This window comes from Labeo rohita, chromosome 11, assembly GCF_022985175.1.
Source record: "Labeo rohita strain BAU-BD-2019 chromosome 11, IGBB_LRoh.1.0, whole genome shotgun sequence".
NCBI classification, from domain to species: Eukaryota; Metazoa; Chordata; class Actinopteri; order Cypriniformes; family Cyprinidae; genus Labeo; species Labeo rohita.
The window spans coordinates 27,537,946-27,560,153 of NC_066879.1; the positions used below are offsets into that span (position 1 = coordinate 27,537,946).

General features: G+C 37.1%; 1 protein-coding gene across 1 annotated transcript in view; it reads left to right on the forward strand.

Annotated features, from left to right (window-relative positions):
* tfeb (transcription factor EB) overlaps positions 1-21,422 on the forward strand; it is a 28,212-nt gene extending 6,790 nt beyond the window's left edge. Inside the window, 9 exon segments of the mRNA XM_051122754.1 lie at positions 5,947-6,032; positions 6,035-6,214; positions 10,435-10,722; positions 11,439-11,531; positions 14,168-14,285; positions 15,057-15,113; positions 15,625-15,700; positions 15,795-15,942; positions 17,882-21,422. Of these exon segments, the coding sequence (XP_050978711.1) occupies positions 6,012-6,032; positions 6,035-6,214; positions 10,435-10,722; positions 11,439-11,531; positions 14,168-14,285; positions 15,057-15,113; positions 15,625-15,700; positions 15,795-15,942; positions 17,882-18,418 (1,518 nt within the window). The 5' untranslated portion in view covers positions 5,947-6,011 and the 3' untranslated portion in view covers positions 18,419-21,422.
* Positions 21,423-22,208: the final 786 nt, after the last annotated feature.

The following is a 22,208-nucleotide window of genomic DNA, read 5'->3' on the forward strand; positions in this document are numbered from 1 at the left end:
TTGTGGCACACAGTAAGCACTGCAGGTGTGTTTATGTGTGTGAATAAGCTTTGTGGCCCGCTTTTTTTCTATTTTTTCTTCATCCTTTGATGTAGAGATGCCACAAATTCATTGGCGGCTGTGACAATAGGGCACTTTGATAGCTGGCTCTGTTTGGATGCGTCTCCATCGGGGCAGTGTATGCCTGGTATTCGCCGATGGGCGATGTGGGAGAGCAACGTCACTGGAGGAGGTGGCGTATGCACAGAGCAGCGTCAATATATGCCGAGTGTATACGTCACCATGTTCAGAGCTGAGCCGCAAATGCTCTGTTGATACAACAGTAATACAAGAACGCCCCAACTCTGACTTGACTTGGACTTCTGAGAAACAGTCAAGTTATCAGATTGTTTCATCACTGGAAGAACTGAGAAATGTTTACCAATTATTTGACCAGTTCTAAATGATCAGTTACTCAGTAGTAGTGTTTGGTAAAGCAATTGCTCATGCAGTGAGTGATTTTACTTTTTAAAGTTTTATTTTTAGACAAAATAATATATCATTTTAGTATAGATCATAAAAAAATAATGATCTGTTTATCTATACTGTGAGTGTAAATACTGTGGCTCTGTGATACTATCAAAACATTGCTCTGTTTGTTTGAGAATCCCAATCAGCCGGACATAACAACACTGACTCAACCAATGGTGGGAGTTTGCGGGTGGGACTAACTGTTAACCAATGGCAGTTTGGTTAGATTGTTTTTCCAAGCAGTCAGACTTGCATTTGAGCAAAGTATCTTGCATACTCTTAAGATACAGTCACATTAGCAAAATTTTAACACAGTTTCTTAGGTAAAAAGATCTATTGTCGATCAATGCAGCAAATATTTGTGACCAATTTGAACCCATTATGAAATATTCATTGGAAAATGAAATTTATTTAAATTAAAATTCACCAAAACAACAGTAAATGTGACCACACCTTTACACGTGTTATATATATAAACCAGAATATTTTAAGGCGTCTTTACACGGTTGAGTAGGGGTGGGCGATATTAGTGTTGCACAATATACCGGTACTAAAAAGGTATCGCGGTAACCTGCTTTTAAAAACAGTACGATTCCGCATTTTACTAGTACTGGTATTTTAAGAATGCATTTTAATAAGAATCGTAAATCCTGAATAAAACATTGTTTATCGCGGGATCCAGTCATAAAAACAGAATTTACTGTATAACACGGAATATCATGGAATTTCCCTTTTTAAGTATGAATTCTGCATGTTCTGTGTGTCTCTGTGTGAATCAATGGCGCGAATGTGCAGTATCGTTTAATACACACATACTGAAGAACACGTGATGCTTGTGCTGTTTTCAGCCTCTGCCACCTCAGAGTGTGAGGACATGAACAAATTAACAATCTCTGAGAGTCAGTTCATGAACATTATACCGTTACTTTTGAGAAAAACACCATCATATCATATACAAACAGAAATCCAAAGGTCTTCACAAAATTTTTGATACCATAGAAATTTCGTAATTCCTTTCACCACTGCCGATATCACAGAAAAATTAAACCTAAAACCTAAAGCTCACTGGAGACAAGAAAAGAGCCAGTGATTAAAAAAAGAAACTAGTTACAAGCAAAAGGACAAAAAAACTACAGTAGAACAAATAAATAAGAAATGCAACATACATTGCATAAAGTAATCAAATGTATACAAACACTGCATAGTCTTCTTTATGTAAATTATATATTTATTTCTTCTTATTAAAGTTACAAAAGTGAGTTATTCAAGAGCAGTGAGAGAATTTTTCTCTTTTGTTCTTTTGATTAACATGAATGACAGACAGCAGGAATATTAGACTGCTGTCACTTTAAGAGCTGCCCTAATCCAATATACCGTTACACATTTTCTTTCTCAGCTGTTTGCTTCCACTAATGACCTAAATTATTGTGGTTATAAGGATACTTGCAAAAACGGGCATTTTGACACATACAAATGTGTGTATTTAACCATGCGAGGCCTATAAAGGGGCAAAAAAAAAAAAAAACCTCAGCTTAATACTCCCACGAGCTCTGTCTTCACTTGCACGCTCCTCTCTGTCAGCACTCAGAAACAGTCTCTCAGACAGCTCACGCATATAGTGAAATGAGTTCTCTTTCGCTGCTGATTGCGTTTCAAAGGCTTGAAGTCACTTGAAGGCTTGAAGTCACAATGCTTCAAAACAGCAACGTCATGTGAGTCAAAAATCTCTACCGGCTGACAAATTTCTACTGATATATTGCTCACCTCTACAGTTGAGTTAGGGCTGCCCTGTGTTTGCCCAAAATTCAGTGTAAAGACTCAATGTCAGATAAAAGCCAGACTAAATTATTCCAGCTCCGACCTACCTCAGTCCTTAGTATTAAAGTATACATTTGTGATTACTGTGTAAATGCATTCTTGCCACCTCTGAGCAGCATTCAACAGTCTATATAAAGACACATGGCATTGGAGTGTTTTTAGAAAAATAATAATGTAGCTCTGGTGCAACATCCGTATTTGATCTTGCCTCGCTAATTATGAAATCAAATACCAGCAGATTATCAACCACCCCGGTGATCTGGTTCTGCTGTTTGCGAGACAGTCCGTCCCAAAGCTCTGCTCTTTTGGAACTGAGTCAACCTCTGGCAACTGCCCTGGTGACAAAGCCTGAAAGTGTCCACTGACCAGTGTGAACCACAAAGCTTGTAGTGTGTGTGCCCCCCTCCACCGCTGAAATGTACACTGTGGGCTAAATACTGCTTCAGTGCCATCTCAATAGGAGCTGCTTTGCTAATTGTACCTCTAGTACAATAAGCTTTTCTCCATAGGCTGACCAGTCCCTCTGGGTTGTCCTTTCCACCTCGTGGCTATCTACAGTATAGTTTGTGATATGGTGCTACTGAGATCCACCAGACACTAGCGTGCATACTCAGCAGCCCATCTTTTTCAAGAAGTACACCTAAATTCCACTTCATATTTGTATCTTAGTTGCAATATGTCAAATAACAGCAAAGTCATGCTTGTTTGCATATTGGTGTTCTGTAGGACCCCAAAAAGAGGAACTTCTCCATTTAGGGACTCCCCAGGACCGCAGAAGAAACAGGGTGTGGACCTTTCTGTTTTGTGGGGTGTGGATGTTTAGGAGGCATTTCCAAATTGAAAAGGCCACTCACATGAGCTTCAATAAAAAAGAAAAACACCACCTGACCCTCACATGACTTCCCCATCACACTCATCGTTACTTCTGAGTTGTATTTATTTTGAGCCATCGGCCTCCTTGTGGAATGGAGCACAGCTCTAAAGAAATGCCATAGGCTGTTGATGATCTTATAGGCAATTTGAGGAAAATGCCAATAAATGCATCAAATGGTGGTTAAATGGGATTTTTTTCTATTTTAGGAAATGCCAATCTGTATGATTTATATTTAGGTTCCTTATGTATACATGTTATTCTGTTTTCCATTTTAACTGCAGGCTTTTTATTATGATTATACCTTACAAATACTTATTAAACAACTTAATAACTTATTAAATAACTTTATTATTTAACAAGTGACTTATTGTATTATTAAAGAGATATGCAACCAGCTTGCTGGTGCAACTGGTAAAGTTGTTGTTTTTTTGTTTTTTTTTGAAGATGGCTTCAAGTAATTATATAAATATAACTGCAAACAGCAATTAAAGGCCCAAGCACAACAGCGGTAAAGTGAAGAGCGAAGGAGCTGTCTTTAATTACTCAATAAAGAGAGCTACTGCTTTCTGCAGAGGTAAGTTCCAGTGAAGTAGCCCTGAACCAAAGCCACTAGAAGGCAAGCCTGCAACCTTTAACCAAAAAAAACGTAATGGCTAAAGCTAACGCTGCGGGGCAGGGAAATAGTCAGTGAAGGAGAGGCTTCACTATGCTGAATAAACATCTTTTTAGAGGAAATAGCTTATTATTTACTGAATCAACAGCCTATCGGCTAATCTTCAACATGTTTTACACTAAACAATACTTTTGGATTGAACTATTTTTAGAGTTTATGCAGAAAAAAATGCCGTTTTATAAGAGAAGTCACTGATTTTTTGGGACAGGTGGGAATCAGCTTACAGCTTACTTCCCATTCATTCCTATGGTATCCGTAAATGGCGATTGAGTGTCGCACAACCCTGAACTGAAATTCAAAGAGTGGGAAACTCTACATTTTCTTTAAGCCCCGAGTTTCCGAGTTGGGGGCGTGTCAGTGAAAAAACGTGTCGGATGCAAGACAATAGAAATGCAGCATCCATATTGACTGTAAATTTGTTGAAATTAATAAAATGATTATTTTTTTGTAATGTACAATAAAACTATGTTACATATGCAGAATATTATATTATTGTATAATTACCATAGAATATATAATGGTGCAGTTTACATCACCTTGATAAACTGAATAAAAAACAGAAAAAAAGCAAAAACACAATGATGCACATTCTTTATTCATCATTTTTGTAAATGCAGATTAAAAATTTTATGTAGAAAAGGTAAATCGCCATTTTGTTAACAACTCCGTTGTTATCCAAGATGTTCATACTTCCTTTCCTTTCCTCAGTCGTAAAGACGTTTTTTGAGGAAAACATTTCAGGAATTATCTCCATATAGTGGACTTCAATGCTAAATCAGTGCCTGGTAGTTTGAATGTCCCATAAGGATCTTATCTAGCGAAACGATCTGTCATTTTCTAAAAAAAATAAAACATTATATACTTTTTAACCTTAAATGCTCGTCTTGTCTAGCTCTGCCATGCACATGCATACTCTGTGCAATACAGTTAGGGTATGTCGACAAAGTCCCACCTTATTTCCAACTTTAAAATCGTAAAAAAGTGCCGACCCAGTTTTTGCAGCGATGTAGGATTTTGAATTTTTGAGGAGAAAATAAGATGGGAGTTTTTCGATTTACCGTAACTTTAACTTTTACCGTAACTTTATTGACCCAGATTACACAGAGTATGCATGCACATCGCAGAGCTAGACAAGACAAGCTGAGATCATTTAGAGCCCTTTAAAGCTGCATTGAAACTGCATTTTGGACGTTCAAACTCGCAGGCACCATTGAAGTCCACTATATGGAGATAATTCCTGAAATGTTTTCCTCAAAAAACTATTTCTTTACGACTGAAGAAAGAAAGGCATGAACATCTTGGATGACAACGGGGTAAGTACATTATCTGTATATTTTTTTGTTCTAGAAGTGAACTAATCCTTTAAAGACATTTGTTTATAGAAATTTTACTACAAAACCCAAAATGATTATGATCTTTTGACCAGTAAGTGGCGCTGTCCTGAAACTATTCATGTCCCCTTACGTCATGCTTGATATGACACAAACCAAGTTTGGCCCGCAGTTTTTGCGTGCATTTTGTCAATTTTGTTAACACACTTTACGGAAACGGTTTATTGGTATACGAAAAGCTTTTGATAACTGTTGGCCAGCATTGTCTGAAAATGATCTGAGCAAATTTTAGTGAAAATCAGACAAACTGTCTAGGACGAGTTTAAAAACGTAATTGTTTCGCAAAATTCAAAATTGCGAAAAATCTTCACCCATTGAAATTTACATTTTGTTATACATTTGACTCGGCAAGGAATCAGAGGAAAAAAGAATTTTGCTTCTAGACCTTATGGTTCAAAAGTTATTAGCAGAATTATGATTGCAAATTTGGCCTATTGGTGGCGCTAGAGAGTTTGAGTTAGAGACTCCGAATTCGCTATGGTTAATATTGAGAATGTCCTCTATCTGAGTGCCAAACTTCATAACTTACCCTCAAGAGGTTCTATGGGTCGCCATAGACACCATGAGTGGAATAAGAAGAAAAAGAAATCGGATATATACATCTTGGCCCCTAATAGATACTTTTTTTCAGGATTCTTTCTTTCTTTCATATTCACTTCCTCTAACTATTTCCTTTACAGACACCCCACCACTCTTCGGGCTGGACTGCACAGTGACAGCAGCCCGCCCCCCGCGTCCCCCAGCCATGTCGTCACGCATCGGCCTGCGCGCCTGCAGCTCATGCGGGACCAAATGCAGCAGGAGGAGCAGCGGGAGCGGCAGCAACAGCAGGCAGCATCCATGCATTACATGCAGCAACGCATGCCAGGCCCACCAACACCCTCGCCAGCCATCAGCGCACCAACACACTTCCAGGCACCCATGCAGGTGCCTGTCGAAGTATTAAAGGTAGGCATATCCATCAGCTTATGTAAGCGCAGTTTACATTACTTTCACATTTATGCATTTAGCAGACAATTTATCCAGAACAACTCGTTCTGCAATTCGTCGAAGAGCCAGCAGTAATGCCAGGTCTTGTGACCACATTAACCAGTATGAGTCATTCATCGAAACCTGTCATGAGTGCAAGAGAACTGTGATACTGGTACATTTTTGTGAAAATACTTTGCAGAGACTGATTATCAGTGGGATATGCCCTCTCCCATAAATTCCGCCAAAATCCCTCTGATTATTGTGCGGTTCTGTATATTGGAGTATAAATGAGCTTCCCCATGAGACCCTAATCTTGCCTTCCATTGGGTAGTTCAGCGCTCCGGCCACCCTAGTGGTCCCAACAGGATGAATGAGTTGTAAGGAGTGCACGAAGACCAAATTAGGCAAGATTAGGTGCACTTGTAATCTCCTCTCGTGTTGCGGTGAAAGAGTAGTGGGCAAAGTCCAGGTGTCAGTGGGTCGTGCAGGACTGACCACAGCTTTAGTGTGCCGGACTACAACCAAGATCAAAAACAAAGCGAGGAACATTTGTAGAAGAATGCGGTGGAACTGCAGCCAGGTAAGAGGAAAAAGACAGAAAAAAGAGGGGCTGGTGTGACATAACGTATTGAGAGATAACACACACAAAGACTTTCTTAGAAATGACATGCTTCTTTGTGATTCTGCCATTGTTTTCCTGGATTGTTATCAGTTAGTTTAAAGAAAGCCTCAGTGTACACGTGGAATTTTGAGTTTGCATGTGTGTGATGTTATGAAACTGTACTGCACCTACAGTAGGTTTTTTGCCAGATGTTTTTTTTTTTCTTTCATTCTGATTTCAACGCTTGACAAAAAGCCCCACAGTTTTTTGGAACTGTAAAGCTTCTTGTGCTCCTTTGAATAGACAGTAAAAGTCTCTGTTTTCAATTAAATTACTTGCTCAACAACTTTGCTTGTGTAACTAAAAACATTGTCAAGGTTTGTTCAACTTCCTCCAAAACAGTAATCTCTGACAAATTAACCGAATCATTCAAACTGAACATCAGATTTAAGAAGTTTTGAGACTGACAATCATTTTGACTGGCACTTTGCCAATGTTATTAAAACTAAATATTATTAAAACTAAAACGCAGAAATAAAACTCTTGCACTATTTTTTTTTTTTTAAATGTCTGGGGTCAGTAAGATGTTTTTGAAAAAATTCTCACCAAGGATGCATTCATTTGATCAAAAATTTGTGAAATATTATTATAATTTAAAATAACTCTTTTCTGTTTTAATTTTAAAATGTAATTTATTTCTGTGGTGGTAAAGCTGTATTTTCAGCAGTCATTACTTCAGTCTTCAATATCATCATGAACCATGATTAATGAAAACAGTCATGCTGCTTAATATTTTTTTGTGGATACATTTTTTCCAGGATTCTTTGATATATATAAGTTGCACTGTTGTTTTTCTTGATTGCAAGTGGCACTTTAGGCACTAGCATGTTGTTGCGGCCTTCCCATGCCGCCAACCATGTGTCATCTCAGGATCAAGCAACAGCAACTCTTGTTTCACAAAGTGCTGTATCATTTAGCTGGACATTTACCACCACCATTCCTAGATCGAATAAAAGTTTGTAATGAAGAGCTCCATGTGAGATGAACTTCTAACCACAACTAACCTTCTGTAATTTCACCTCTGAGAGTTCAGAGCAACTGGCCCTACCCGAAAATGCCTTCATATAGTGTTCATGGAGGGATTTAACAGCAGGGAAATGTCCTCCCAGATAGTGTCCCAACTTTACAGCTTGTGTGTTAATTGGAGTCTTGTATCCAGCCTGTAAAAGTTTTACTTGCTCCAGCATATTTTTTAATGTTAAAGTGAAAGTGCTCGGACTGGCTTTCATCCACTAATCCTGAGCTTGGTTTCATTCAGGAATGTGGTATTATGGCTAATGTTTTCCATCAGTATACAGACAAAGTTTTGTTGATAAGTATGCTTGCTCGGATTTAAGCACAGTTGTGCATAAATGCACAAGACAATATGTTGTTTTATTAAAACTTAAATCTCTTTCTTTTTTTTTTTTTTATCAGTGCACATCTTTTGCACTTTCATGTGTCAATTTTGTGTCCTGAATCACCCGGTTTGAAGTGAAAGAATGAGACCGGTCTGGTCAGATGTAACTTGTAACTATTCTGTAACTCCATCAGCAGGTGCCTGTGTGATTCAGTGAAGCACTGGAGGCTCTGTCTGGCCCTTGTATGCCCCATACATGCCTAGATTTAAAGGAGTCATGAACTGAGAAATCAAAATCCCCTTGATCTTTTGGTCATTGTACTATAAAAACATCCTGTAAGTTTCAGAACTTCTTTCTCATTAGTCTAAAAACAGCTTATATTGACGCCAATCTGCCAAAACAACAGGCTGTGGAAAGTGCCGCTTTATGACATTATAGTGTGGCTAAACACTGCCTCCACAGTAGAAGATATATATATATATATATATATATGTATGTGTATATATATATATATATATATATATATATAATTTTTTTTTTTTTTTTTTTTTTTTTTTTTAAATCTTAACATTGTAAGTAGACCTCAGTCAACAGTACAAAATAATAAAAAGGCAGTTCATGACCCCTTTTAAACCCCACAGTTACATAACTATCTATGACTGTGACTCTGAAACATAGCTGGCTGAGCTTGGAAGCTTTGGCTTGATTTCATTTGTAATGTGTAATGGTGACAGTAAAAACACTGTACTTTTCCACTGGAAGAGTAAGTCATGAGATATGATGATGCCAGATTGTGCGAGCACTTTTTTTAATAATACTGTTATTTTTTTAATACTTCTGTTCTGTTTATTTCTCAGTGTGTGGATTCTTACAGTTTTATATCAGCTAAAATATCCAACTTACAGTTTTATATCAGCCAAATTTCCACTATTATTCAAAAGTTAGAAAAAAAGAGTGTTGTTCTCATCCAAGGCTGCAGTTCTTTGATTAGAAAATACAGTAAAATAGCAATATTTTGGAAAATTATTACAGTTTACAAGAACTGTATTCAATATGTTTTAAAATGCAGTATTACACCTTTAGGGTCACATGAAATCATTCTTATATGCTGATGCTCAAGAAATATTTCTTATTATCAGTGTTGAAAATAGTTGATATAATTATGGAAACCATGATACATATTTATTCAGGATTCTTTGACAAATAAAAGGTTCAAAAGAACAGCATTTATTTGCAATAGAAATCTTTTGTAACCTTATAAATGTCTTTATTGTCACTTTTGATCAACTGAATGCATCCCTGCAGACTAAAAGTATTCATTTCTTTAAAGAGACCCCAGGTATTAAAACTTGTATGGCTTAATATAACGTAAATTATGTCTCTTACTGAAATATGTAATAGAAAACCCATGAAAGATGTATGATATTTTAAAAAATCCACATCATTTTATACATATTTTGGTCAATGGGGGGCGCCATTAATTCGACGACATGAAATGGTTGCACTTGGTGAGTTACGAGCGCTACCTGTTGCTATTTTAACCGCAACACAACTCAGAAAACAAAATACTGATAAGATGCCACATTGTGTGGCATCAAGGACAACAAGAGAAGTCTTCACTGCTTTCTTAGTGATAAGAAGAGGAGAAAAAAATGGGAAGATGCCTGTGGACTAATAAAACTTCCTAAAGACCTGTGTCTTTGTTCTCTCCACTTTAGCCCTGATGCCTTTGAGGCTTTAAGTAGACCACAGCTACTGAAAGAGCTTACAAATGGCAGAGACAAGAAACGCTAGATGCCATCCTGGCAGAATGTAAACATGCCGACGCTTGTCATGATGCCGCAGCCACTGAAGGAGTTTCTCGATATCCAGGGGAATTTGTGTGAAAAAAAAAAAGATAGTACGCCATTTGGTTTAAGCCTATGCTTATATCCATCATCACTGTAAGCTCTTTTAGTAGCTGTGGTCATCGTATCATATTTTCATACGTATATTGTATTTTATTTTTCGAGTTGTGTTGCGATAACTATAGCAACAGGTAGCACCTGTAGCTTACTGAGTGCAACCATTTCACCTCATTAAAATAATGGCGCCCCCCCATAGTCCAAAATATGTATAAAACAATGTTAATTTAAAAGACAAAATATATAATAAAAAATACTTTAATATTATATAATGTAATATAATGTTTACAGGTACAGACTCATCTTGAGAACCCCACAGACTACCACATTCGACAGTCTCAGCGGCAGCAGGTCAAGGAGTACCTGTCCACCACGTACGCCACCAAGCAGGCTGTACATGCAGTCACAAGCTTGGTACAGCCCTCTCCGCCCACCATGCCCCAGGCTCAGACAGGAACCGTCCCACCACCCATGCCCTCTCCATGCATGCGCACCGATCAGCTCATGACCTCTGCTGGGAACAGCGCACCCAACAGTCCCATGGCCATGCTCAACATCGGCTCCAGCCACGAGAATGAGGTATTTCAGCATTTCTTATTTTTCATACGGTTGTGGATGTAAGCATGTTCAAGCATGTTTGAAAGAAACCCTTTTCACAACATTCATCGTGATTCATTTTGTTGATATTTAATTTACAGTTAGTATATATGTTACAGGTTTATATTTAGCACCGTAGTTCCTCTTTGCGTTCGCAGAAACCTAAAGTTCAGTAAATGACAAAGTCTGGCTCATCTCTCATACACCACAACCTTTATGATTTAAACATTTCTCACCCCTGGTGGGTGTTATTTCCCCATGTGCACACAAAGGTCAGGGTATTAACTAACTTAACTCCATTGTCATTGGAGTTTAAGTGGCCAATTATGGCCGTGGAGGTATAATTACAGATTAAAGAGTGACAGGGAACCTTAGGCAGGACGGCCCTTTGGAACGTAGCAGACTTTGGTCCTTCCTTCCTTCCTCCGCTTCCAATGCCAACAGATCCTATGGGATCCTAAGTGAATGTGTGCTTGTGGCATACTTACTACTTTTGTGAGCTAAACTACACAGGGATTATGTCTGTAGGACTGTTGAGAGGAATACATCTTTCGTTGGTAATTTCTTCTAATTTTCTCTAGAAATATGCTCTTTAGAAATAGGGTTAAATGAGAGAAAATCTTTAGTGATCAAAGGAAGGTGTAGAACGCAAATGCACAAAGCGTCTAAATTCTTCTTATGTGTTTGTTTTGGACAAGATGGATGAGGTTATTGATGACATCATCAGCCTGCAGTCCAGTTATGATGACATCCAGGCTTATATTGACCCTGTGGTCCAGATGCCAAACACAGTAAGTAACTGCTTCACTCACTTCAGGCCTCTTAGTCGTTGACATTACTGATCACTGTGACTAATACAGATCGCTGAATCCCAGAAGGTAAGCAGAAAATTGAGTGAATAATTCCTGTTTATGATGTACAGGCTGCGTCTTATTGCCGATGAATAGGTCTATTTTTGAAACCCCCCCCAACCTTGTACTTTAACAATGGAGGAATTATACTGGATCCATTTGTTGTGCTGTTTTTTATCAGGGTTATAGGGATGAAAAGCATCTTTGTCTGATTACCAAAAGTCACGTCTAATTATAGCAAAGCACCGTCTCAGTAAAATGATGCAACTGTTTTTCTCTCATGCGACCTCGAAACAACTTATTTTCTGTTTGGACTCATCGAGAACTTTGGCTGGTGATTTTTTTGTGCTCGATTTACTGGATAACCGATATTTAGCTTTCTTCGGCATGCCTTGGGGGAAATGTTTTAAGTATTTAAAGTGTTTAATTGACTTAAAATTGTGGCCTGATTCACTCAAGGAAAGACATTGCGTTGGGAATCAGGAAAGTGGGAGCACTGTGCTTTGTATTTAAAGTAACTGCCCGACATTAACAATTAAGCCGCTCTCAGTTAGAGTTCAACTTGTTTACAAGGCATTTCGTGAAGGTGGGGAAGCAGGGGGGAGGTTTGGGAGAGAGAGAGAGCTGGGGAGGGGAGGCTGAAAGTCCAGATAGGGGAAAGTTCAGTGTTTAGTTGTTAAGAGAAAGTAGAAGAGAGAAGGTCCCGGTGCGGCTCAGGTTAGTCTCTCCGGGGAGGTCGAGGGTGAACGACAAGACCGTGCAGCTATGAGAGATTCAGAGGCCAGTATGAAAGACACAAATAAAACATATGCAATCGTGGAGGTTATCGATGGAGAAAAGATTCAGCTGGTAAGGCCGTCTTTTTCCCATCACTCTCCTTGTATTGAGTGTGGGGTGGGGGGGGTTGTTTAGTCTTGCAGCTATTTGTTTCTGTGCATCTTGTTCCTGGAAACTCCAGGGGCTAGAAAGAAAGAGCACATGCCTTGGGCACTTTAAGGACACCGGTAACCTTGCAACACTTATTAAGCCATAGGCTAGTAGCATGTTGTACTCATATATCTGTAAATGGATCATTGTTTATGGCTGTAGTTTAAGTGGACCTGCAGGAAAGCAACTGTTTCAACTGTTAAAAGTGAGTTCATGCATAAATTAAAATTTCTCATGTCTCATGGCATTTCAAACCTGTCCACACAATGGAAGTAAATGGGGTTCAGAGTTGTTTTGAACTGCACTGATTTTCATTGTACAGAAAATGTGTTCGAGAGAAGGAAGAAAATGTTTGAAATAAAGTAAATGTTGATAGAATTTTTATTGATTTACTTTATTAACAGTATTGTTTTTTGCAGTATTGAGTGAATGCATCTGATTGATTTCCCGATTGATCAGCGTTCTTGGAGATCTGTTTTCCATTGTAATGATTGATCTTTGTTTCCAGACTCTCTGACTTGATCTGCATTTAGCAATCATCATATCAGGAAGTGCCATTGTTATTTTTCTTCTGTTTACCAGAAGCATATTTACCTGAATCCATCCTGGATGTTGCTATTTTCTCTGCATGCAAAGGTTTTCCTTGATAAATGCCATTATTATGCTTATCCACAGAGCTATTAAATCCCTAATCCTCGTGGATTTGTAATAGGGCCATTGAAAAGTGCAAACGATGGCGAATAGTCTCAGATGTGATGCATATGATGGGCACTGGCCAGTTCGTTTAATATTTAGTGTGAAAACGATATTTTTCAGAGGGACATTAGGGATTTTGAAGGTCAGAAGAGACATGGGGGTTCAGACTCCTAATGAGGCTAAAAAGGCCGCCTCTGACCCTGTTGACCATGTCCCTCCTTTGATCATTGTTTCTTTGATCAGTGATTAAAGCCTCTAGAGATGGAATTCACGAAACCAGTAGGGCATTTTGCATTGTGCATACACATTTCAAATCATCACATACGTTGTATAACGGGCTTCCATCACTGACTTTTTACTGTTGATTTGTGTTTGTTTGGCTTGCTTCACAGTAGCCTCTGTGATAAGGTATCTGAGCTGAATTATCTGTCATGGCTCATTAGGAGCTCAGAGCCGGCTTGCTTACAATTACACTGAGACACCAAGATGGAATAAAAGATACAACTGGTGTAAAACCATAAAGACCCAGATAAGAAAGAACATAGTCAATCATTTCTCTCACCCAGAAGCAATAGTCGAGTGTGATATTTTGTGCGGTTTATCTCCAGTATCTCTAGCGTTTATGGCTTCGCTAGAGATAAGCTGAGTGTTTATTGGGTATCTAGTGATTGTGATGATTTACCAGAGTTACACTGAATATAGCTTCATAAAAGTGCCATTTGCAAGACAAACTAGTTGTATCTTGTCCAGTAACGAATGCATAAACTGCAGTAAGGACATGCATTAGTCTTTTAGTACAGTGTATTATGTTGATCAGAATTTTAATACAGTTTAAAGCTTACTGTGTTCATGATTTTGTTCAGTTGTTATTCAGTTCTATAAAAAAAAAAAAAATTGTCTGTTGTTGTCTTTTAACTCACCTAGACGCATATATCTCTTTTGTGCACTCCTAGCTTCCACTGTCCAGCAGCCATTTGGATGTGTACACGGGGCCAGGTATGTCCGGATCAGCTATCGCCATGACCAGCAACTCCTGTCCTGCCAACCTAGCCATCAAGAGAGAACTGTCAGGTAGAGCAATCTCTAGAGTCATACGAAAGTTTGTTTTGGCATAAAAAGTTTGGAAGCATCTTCATTAACACTATTTTCTACCATTTTAGAACAATAGTGGTCAACAAGTAAGTCATGTGAAATAACACAATTAAAAATGCAATTTGTAAAGTAAAATAATAATTTTGGAATTCTTTTAACATTTTTTTGTTTTGTTTTGTTGTCTGATTATTTTTTTCTGTTTGGTCGAACAAAACAATTTATTAAACATTTACATTTTTGGTTTTTGCTTAGAACTTCATGTGTAGAAATTATTAAAATTTATCTTATCTTTATCATATCTTTATCAATGTACATGATATAAAAAACACATTTAGTCAAGATTATCTAAATGTTTACTTAGTACTGTATGCCATTAAGAGTGACATGACTGACATGAATTATGGCAAACAACGGGAAATGGCTAAGAAATGTAAATTATACTCAAACAGTGTTGTCTTTATGGTTTACATCTCAAGAAACCTTATGCAAAGTTTTACTATAATGTGTTGACATAGAAACAACAAAAAATAAACAGAAAACTGAACAACACTGCTTTACAACTGAAAAATATGAGAGAAACATTATTATATAACCCTGCTGGATAAAAGCTAAGCAGAGTTTCAGAGGAAATGCCACTGATCAGCGCTATTACAAAATCTCATAAATCCAGTACAGACGGCATTTGCATGTATAGCATAACATGTTAATGGTAGTAGTTGATTCACAGTATTGCCTTTTGTTTTTGGCAAGATGCTGAAGCTCGTGCAATGGCTAAAGAGAGGCAGAAGAAAGACAATCACAACCTGAGTGAGTATGCGCTTTTTCCCCCTCATTTCTTTCAGTTTATAACCTCTCACAGTTTAAAGTACACTTGCTCCGCTAGTGCCCTGCCATTGACACCCCCTGTCACCTCCGGGCAAATTCAGCTGACAGCGCACTACACTTTGGTCTATCGTTAACTCGGACAGATCCTGCTGCCGTGGCATTAAAATGTAATTGCCTGTGACATTTCACAAGTATTGGAGTTGTACAACAGGACAGTAATTCTGCAGAGCTTTGCTAAGCTTGGCCCGTTCCCAAATACTTTGGCTTAGAATGGAATATAGCTCCATATCTTGAGCATCATAAACAATTTACACGCAGAGATGGTATTGCGTAGAACCGGTTGCCTCATTTCCCATCATAATCAAAAGATCAAGTCAGAAAACAAATAAAAAAACACAATGGTCAAGGTCTGACAAAAAGAAAGAAGCAATGCTATGGAATTGAGTGTCTGTATGTGGTTGGTTGCTCATTCTCTCCTTTTTTTTTTCTTTAGTTGAAAGGAGGAGGCGGTTTAACATCAATGATCGAATTAAGGAGCTGGGCACCATGATCCCTAAAACCAATGACCTGTAAGTTTTTGTTCATTCAAGCATATAAACGATGGCCATATTTTGTCAGAGATTTTCAATGATAAACACTTGACCGTCATCCATTTGCATTCAGGGATGTGCGCTGGAATAAAGGCACTATTCTGAGGGCCTCTGTGGAGTATATTAAACGCATGCAGAAGGACATCCAGAGAACCAGAGAGGTGGAGAACAACTTCAGGAGAATGGAGATGGCCAACAAACAGCTGTGGCTCCGCATTCAGGTGATCATTCATTCAGCACTTATGTGACGGTCTTTGTCACAAAAATAAAACCTAAAGCTTATAGGATTCACTAAGAATAATAGCCTGTTACAACATTTTACGTAGCAACAAGATGAACGTTTAACATGTCCTTAGTATAAAGCTTTTTCTGAGTCACTTATCAGTTTCTAGTTCTTCCTATTTTGTTTCCTCGCTTATGCAAGAACTTTTGGGGTCTTTTTTTTTATTTTAGAAATTCATCTTTTGCAAACGTTGCATCATTTTGGAAAGGTTGCATCAAGAGTGACAGTAAAGAAGACATTTATACAGTAGATTTCTATTTCAAGTAATTGCTGGGGTTTTTTTTTACTTCCTGTTCATCACAAAGTACTGAAAAAGAAGTGTTAAGGTTTCCTCGAAAGTACTGTCAATCTGCTCATTTCTTTTTTACTGTTATGGCCACTTAAAAAAAAAAAAAAGAAAAAAAATACACTAAAAATAAGATCAATATTGATGGGATTGGATGAATTTAGGCATTGTTTCTTATTCATTTTTAGATTCGCTAAAAAGTATTTAACCAGCGTTAATTAATTTTTTGTTACTTACAAGATTAGCTTTAAATAAGCATTAAATACCAGCATAAATAATCCATATGATATTGAGCACAAATAATTTATAGACATACAGTAGTCAACATTTGAAGTGGATCAAAAAAGTTCAAAGTCATCTAAGACAAGAAATGGGTATTGTTTTGGTTTTAGGACAACTTTGATGAAAGGTTTTGATCCACTTCAAATGTTGACTACTATAGTTAACTAAAACTAAAACCATACATACCTTTGTTACTTAAACTAAATATTAGAAATAAATATAAAATACTTATTGTATTTCAGCTAGATGCCAAGGAAGCATTTTCATTTTCTTTTAGTTTAACCAGAAAATACCTAAAATTGAAATAAAAAATTATATAGATACAATAAAAACATAAAACCTTAAAAAAAATAAAATAGAAATGTAAAATAAAAAAATGATTCAAACTATTAATAAAACTATAATATATCTCAATTATAATAAACTACAATCAACTATAATAAATCTCAATTATACCTAAATAACACTAGCTGTGTTTCCATTACAAATTTGCGCAAAACTTTTGTGATATTTTGTAAGTGTCAACAAAAAAAATACAGCGAAAAATCTGCGCCAAAAGTTGCACTACAGGTGTCCAGAGTTTGAATCCCGGCTCAAGGACCTTTCCACATGCCATCCCTTCTCTCTCCCACTTCGCTTCCTGTCAGCTCTACACTGTCCTACACACTAAAAATTAAAGGTTCTTTATTGGCATCAATGGACCTTCCATGAAAAACCTTAAACATCCATGGAACCTTTCAAAGGTTCTTTATAGTCTTAAATGTTCTTCAAAATGGTTCTTTTAAGAACTGTTCACTGAAAGGTTCTTTGGGGAACCAAAAATGGTTCTCCTATGGCATCACAAAACACCCTTTTGGAATCTTTATTTTTAAGAGTGTATCAAAATTTTAATTCAAAAAAGCACCAAAAAATTTTGAAACGATTGATTCAATTAACCGATATTATGCGACTAAAATGTAAATTTTTCCTCTTGCGAGAAGTCATGGCAAGGGATGTTGGTAGATATAATGCCTAGTGCGGTGTATATATATATATATATATATATATATATATACTTTCTGTTGCAGCTGTTTTGAATTGCCTGAAAAACCACCTCATGTGAGCGTAAAAGCTTTTTTGCAGTTTTGGAGTTTTTGTGAATTTGAGTTTCCATTGGGCATATTTTCAGTTTGTGCAATTTGAAGGGTAATGGAAAAGCAGCTACAGACAAAAAATAATATCAATAAAACAAAATTGCAGCAAAACCAAAATGGTATATATTTTAAGAGACTGATCATTTTATTGTGATCTTATTGTACTCATTCTTCAGGAGCTTGAGAGGCAGGCCCGGATGCATGGCCTCCCCAGCACCTCTCCATCCGGTCTGAACAACACTGAGATTCTCAACCCCTTCATCAAGCAGGAGAACAGTCCTGAGGAGAACCACCTCTTGCACCAGCCCCATCTCCCTCCTCACTACCCCCAGCATCAACAGCACCAGGGTCAGCCGCAGCCACGGCCCCACGCTCAGCTCCACCAGCACCAACACCAGCACCTTCACCCCCAGCCCCCGCTGCAGTACCCGGCCGTGGGCAGCTCCCAGCACTTTGACTATGCCCAGTCGCTGGACTTGTGCGACGGCGGCATCCCAGGATATCAGGATAGCATGGGGGGCATTGGGGACCTCAGCTCGTTGGGCGGAGGTGTCGCGCCAATGGGAAAGAAGAGCGAGCTGGGCTTCTTGCTGATGGAAGAGGCCCTGTCGCCGCTGGGAGGAGACCCGCTACTGTCCGCCATGTCCCCTGAGGCTTCTGTGGACAGCAGCCGCCGTAGCAGCTTCAGCATTGAGGACTCAGACATACTGTGACCTGGACAGCCTTAGATGTCGCTGCACAATGCGCATATGATGCGACATGTATTCACATACACAGATGTTGCATTTAGTCTGGCACACTGTTAATAGGGAAAGGTACGATATTGATGCACCCTGCCATCCTGAAATGAAAGTTTAGCTACTTTTTTTATCCTTTAAGAATGATATGCAATACAAGAAACATGGTTTTAGTGCAACAGTTTTTGTCACGGAAATGAAAATATGCATATATTGATAAATGCAATATAGACTAAGTGAACAAACAGAACTGAGATGCTTGAATTCTGTCACAGAGAATTAGCCTATATTGGATGTTTTGTACAAAAATATGTCCTTAGACACATACAGATTGCCATAAAGGGATACACTGTAAAAAATAAAAAACACAATTTGTTGAATCAGCTTAAAATAATTTGTTACCCCGCTGCCTTAAAATTTTAAGTTCAGTCAACTAAAATAAGTTTAGTCAACTTGAAATGTTAAGTTGTACTAAGTAACAACTTAGATATTTGTGTTTGCTAAACTTAACAGATAGGTAAGTAACCCAGCTGCCTTAAAATTTTAAGTTGATTCAACTCAAATATCTAAGTTGTCACTTAGTATAATTTAACATTTCAAGTTGAATAAACTTTTTTGGAGTTGACTGAACTTAAAATTTTAAGGCAGTCAGGTTACAAATTATTTTAAGTTGACTCTACAAATTTGTTTTTACAGTGTAGTTAATCCAAATATGATAATTTTGTCAGTTTTCTCACCTCGTGTTTTTGTTTAACACAAACAGTTGGTAACCAGACAGTTCCTTGTAGCCACTGACTTCAATAGTATTGAAAAAAAAAATACTATACGTCAGCGGCTACTGGTAACTGTTTGGTTACCAAACTTCTTTAGTTTAGAACAACATGAGGGTGAATAAATGATGACAAACTTTCCATTTTGGGTGAACTCTATCCTTTCAAAGGTTGTGAAAAATGTTGAGTCAGCTTTTACACTCAGATAACCACTTTTACAGTCCAAACCACACTCTCACATTCTCTCTCTGTAGAATTATATTTTTCTGCTTTAACATATGTCAGCCATTTCCCCATGTGAGACTGTCACACTCACTTAATGTCCTCTAAATCCAGACATTAATGATTATTGGAGAATTTGAAATACACCGCCACATCTGAGCTCTTAAACACAACGCCTGCTGTATCAGAGCAATATGCAAAGGCAGCTTATCAATATCAATAATGTCTTTCGAAAGCTTATCAATAAGTAGGAAGGAAAGGGTTCCCACAGCCATGGAAAACCTGGAAAGAAAACCTATAATTTAGTCAGCTGTGAGTGAATCATTCTTTTGATTTGGTTCATTAAAATGAATCAGCCAAATAGATTCACAAAACAGTCCTTAAAGGTCCTTGTCTACTAACAACAACAGATCCAAAAAAAATTACAGGAAAAAACATCAGTATGCTTAGACTAGTTCATACTCAGGTGTGACTCTCCACAAACAAGCAGAGATATCTATCAAAAGAAACCTGCCATATCACCCTAGCATTAGCGTTACACATGCTTTTTTATGTAGCTGCTGTTCTGTTTATATAACAGGCCAGACCAGGTGCTCGTGTGAGAGACAGTATGTTCAGCAGACGGAACAGCAGAATGCAGTATAAATTAACTTGTTATTTGCCACACACTCCTAATGAGGTGCCTTAAAGCCAAGGCCAGATTCTTCAAGAAGCACACTCTCAAATGCTCGTGTTGGTACTCAGTAAAATAAAGCTGACAGCTGTGAGCCTTGTTTGCCAAACTGAAGTTCATACAGCCCAAGGTGCCTTTCAGGAAATCTGGATCAACATGAAATTTGATCCAGCTTTTGAGCTGTACAGTGAAAGAAGTTGAATATGTAGAAAATATACATGTATTATTATAGGTTCTCTCTTTTTTTCTCTCTCTTCCCAAAGCACTGGAAAAAAAAAACTGTTTTAATTTTATTGATATTATAAAGATTTTATGAAGAGAGTTTAATTTCAAATGTTTATGCCACTAAGCCACTTAAATGTACTTTATCTGTTTTCATTGTATTATTTTTGTTTCTAAAACCTAGTTTTATTATATCACTGCCGAGCCATAGAAATATACAGATATTTCTGCCATTCTATTATATAAATGGCAAGTGCAGAGCCATATATTTTTCTTTTCAATTTTTTTTGTACAAAATCGTTAAAACACATTAGGCTTTGAAATTAAAAGAACATATGTAATGTTGTTTTTATATTGATTTTATTCCTTTTTTAAGAAAAAGACATTTGAGGAAAAGTGATACTGTTGAGTAATGATTCATTGTTTTCATTCAATTTTAATTAAACCGTTGAGAATGTGAATTTTACATATTGTACAGTTAAATCAAGGTGGCTTGTAAAACTGCCTGTGTTGAACATGAGCTTTAATAGAACCTAAGCGCCGTATGATGCACCTCCAGTGTCTTATTACCCTAACCACCTCTCCCTGTTTTACTGCTTTATTGTTTTAAAGGTACGGTTCATAGGTGCTAAAATGGCATCGTTTAAACCTCATGAATTAGTTTTGAAAATACAGGAGAGACACCACAGGTGTATTTTATGCTTTATTATTATTATTATTATTATTATCGCAGGTGTATGACTAACTGCCTGGATGTTGCACAGAATTCAGCCAAGTTAAAACAACCCGACAGCTCTTGTTGAGACTTGGGTACTCTATGCAAATCTTTGACTTGGTTAGCTAGAACAGGCATAGCGTAGCAAATAAGCAAGGGCATTTTAGATAGCATTATGGGAAGGGGCTTCTACTTTTGCTTGTGTGACATTTTTTTTTGGTTTTTAGCCATGCACCAGGAATGAGAAGGTTTGCCATTTAAGAATGAAGATAAATCACTTGAAGTAAAGAGTATGCTTTGGTAAAATATCTTGATGATTAAGGAAAAAAAAAAAAAAACACATTTTGGCAGTTCATTTTACAGCATGCTGAAAGACAATACAGGGAGAATGTGTCTCAAGTTTTTACCAAAACCCTCTGAAGGCCTTGAGAATGTTTCAGTACTGTGGATGTGTCATGTTTATGGGATTTGCTCTTTCAGAAATCTCTGGAAGTAAATGACACCTCACATTAAATGTATTTTAGTTGATGGTATACTGTCTGGCTTGAGTTTTTGCACTTATAATGGGTTTTTATGGTCATACGATTCTCTGCGATGCCATGAGAGGGAGCTCTACACCAGCATAATGAATTAAAACAGGTAAATGACTAACCATGTTAGCAATGCTGACTGAATTAGGAACAGTATAGACTGTATACTGCATACTAATAATAATAATAGTATGTTTATAATGTATTAACAAAAATTTCAGACGATAAATTGTCACATGATCTCATCACACTGCATGTTTAATTCATTTAGTAAATGGTCATTTTAAGTATTATGTATTACTTTACACAGATATTTCCAATTCAATTTTATGTTTAGCTTCCGGGAAGTTTAATCAAATGAGTTAGGAAATATTAAGAAGATCCAGGTTTAGCAAATGAAGTAGATAACAGTGTTATTTTAGTATTATTTATATACTATTAGATAATTTATTAATTTTTAATTATAGTTTCTTTTATGATTTTACATTTTAATTTAATTTAATTTAATTTTGTTTTTTCTACATAGCTCTAATTAATTTTTATTTCAGTTTTACTTTTTAAGTTTAAATTTTTCATGTATTTAAATTTTTTAAAAAATACTAAAAACAGTTGTAGGTTTAGTTGTAGTTATAAG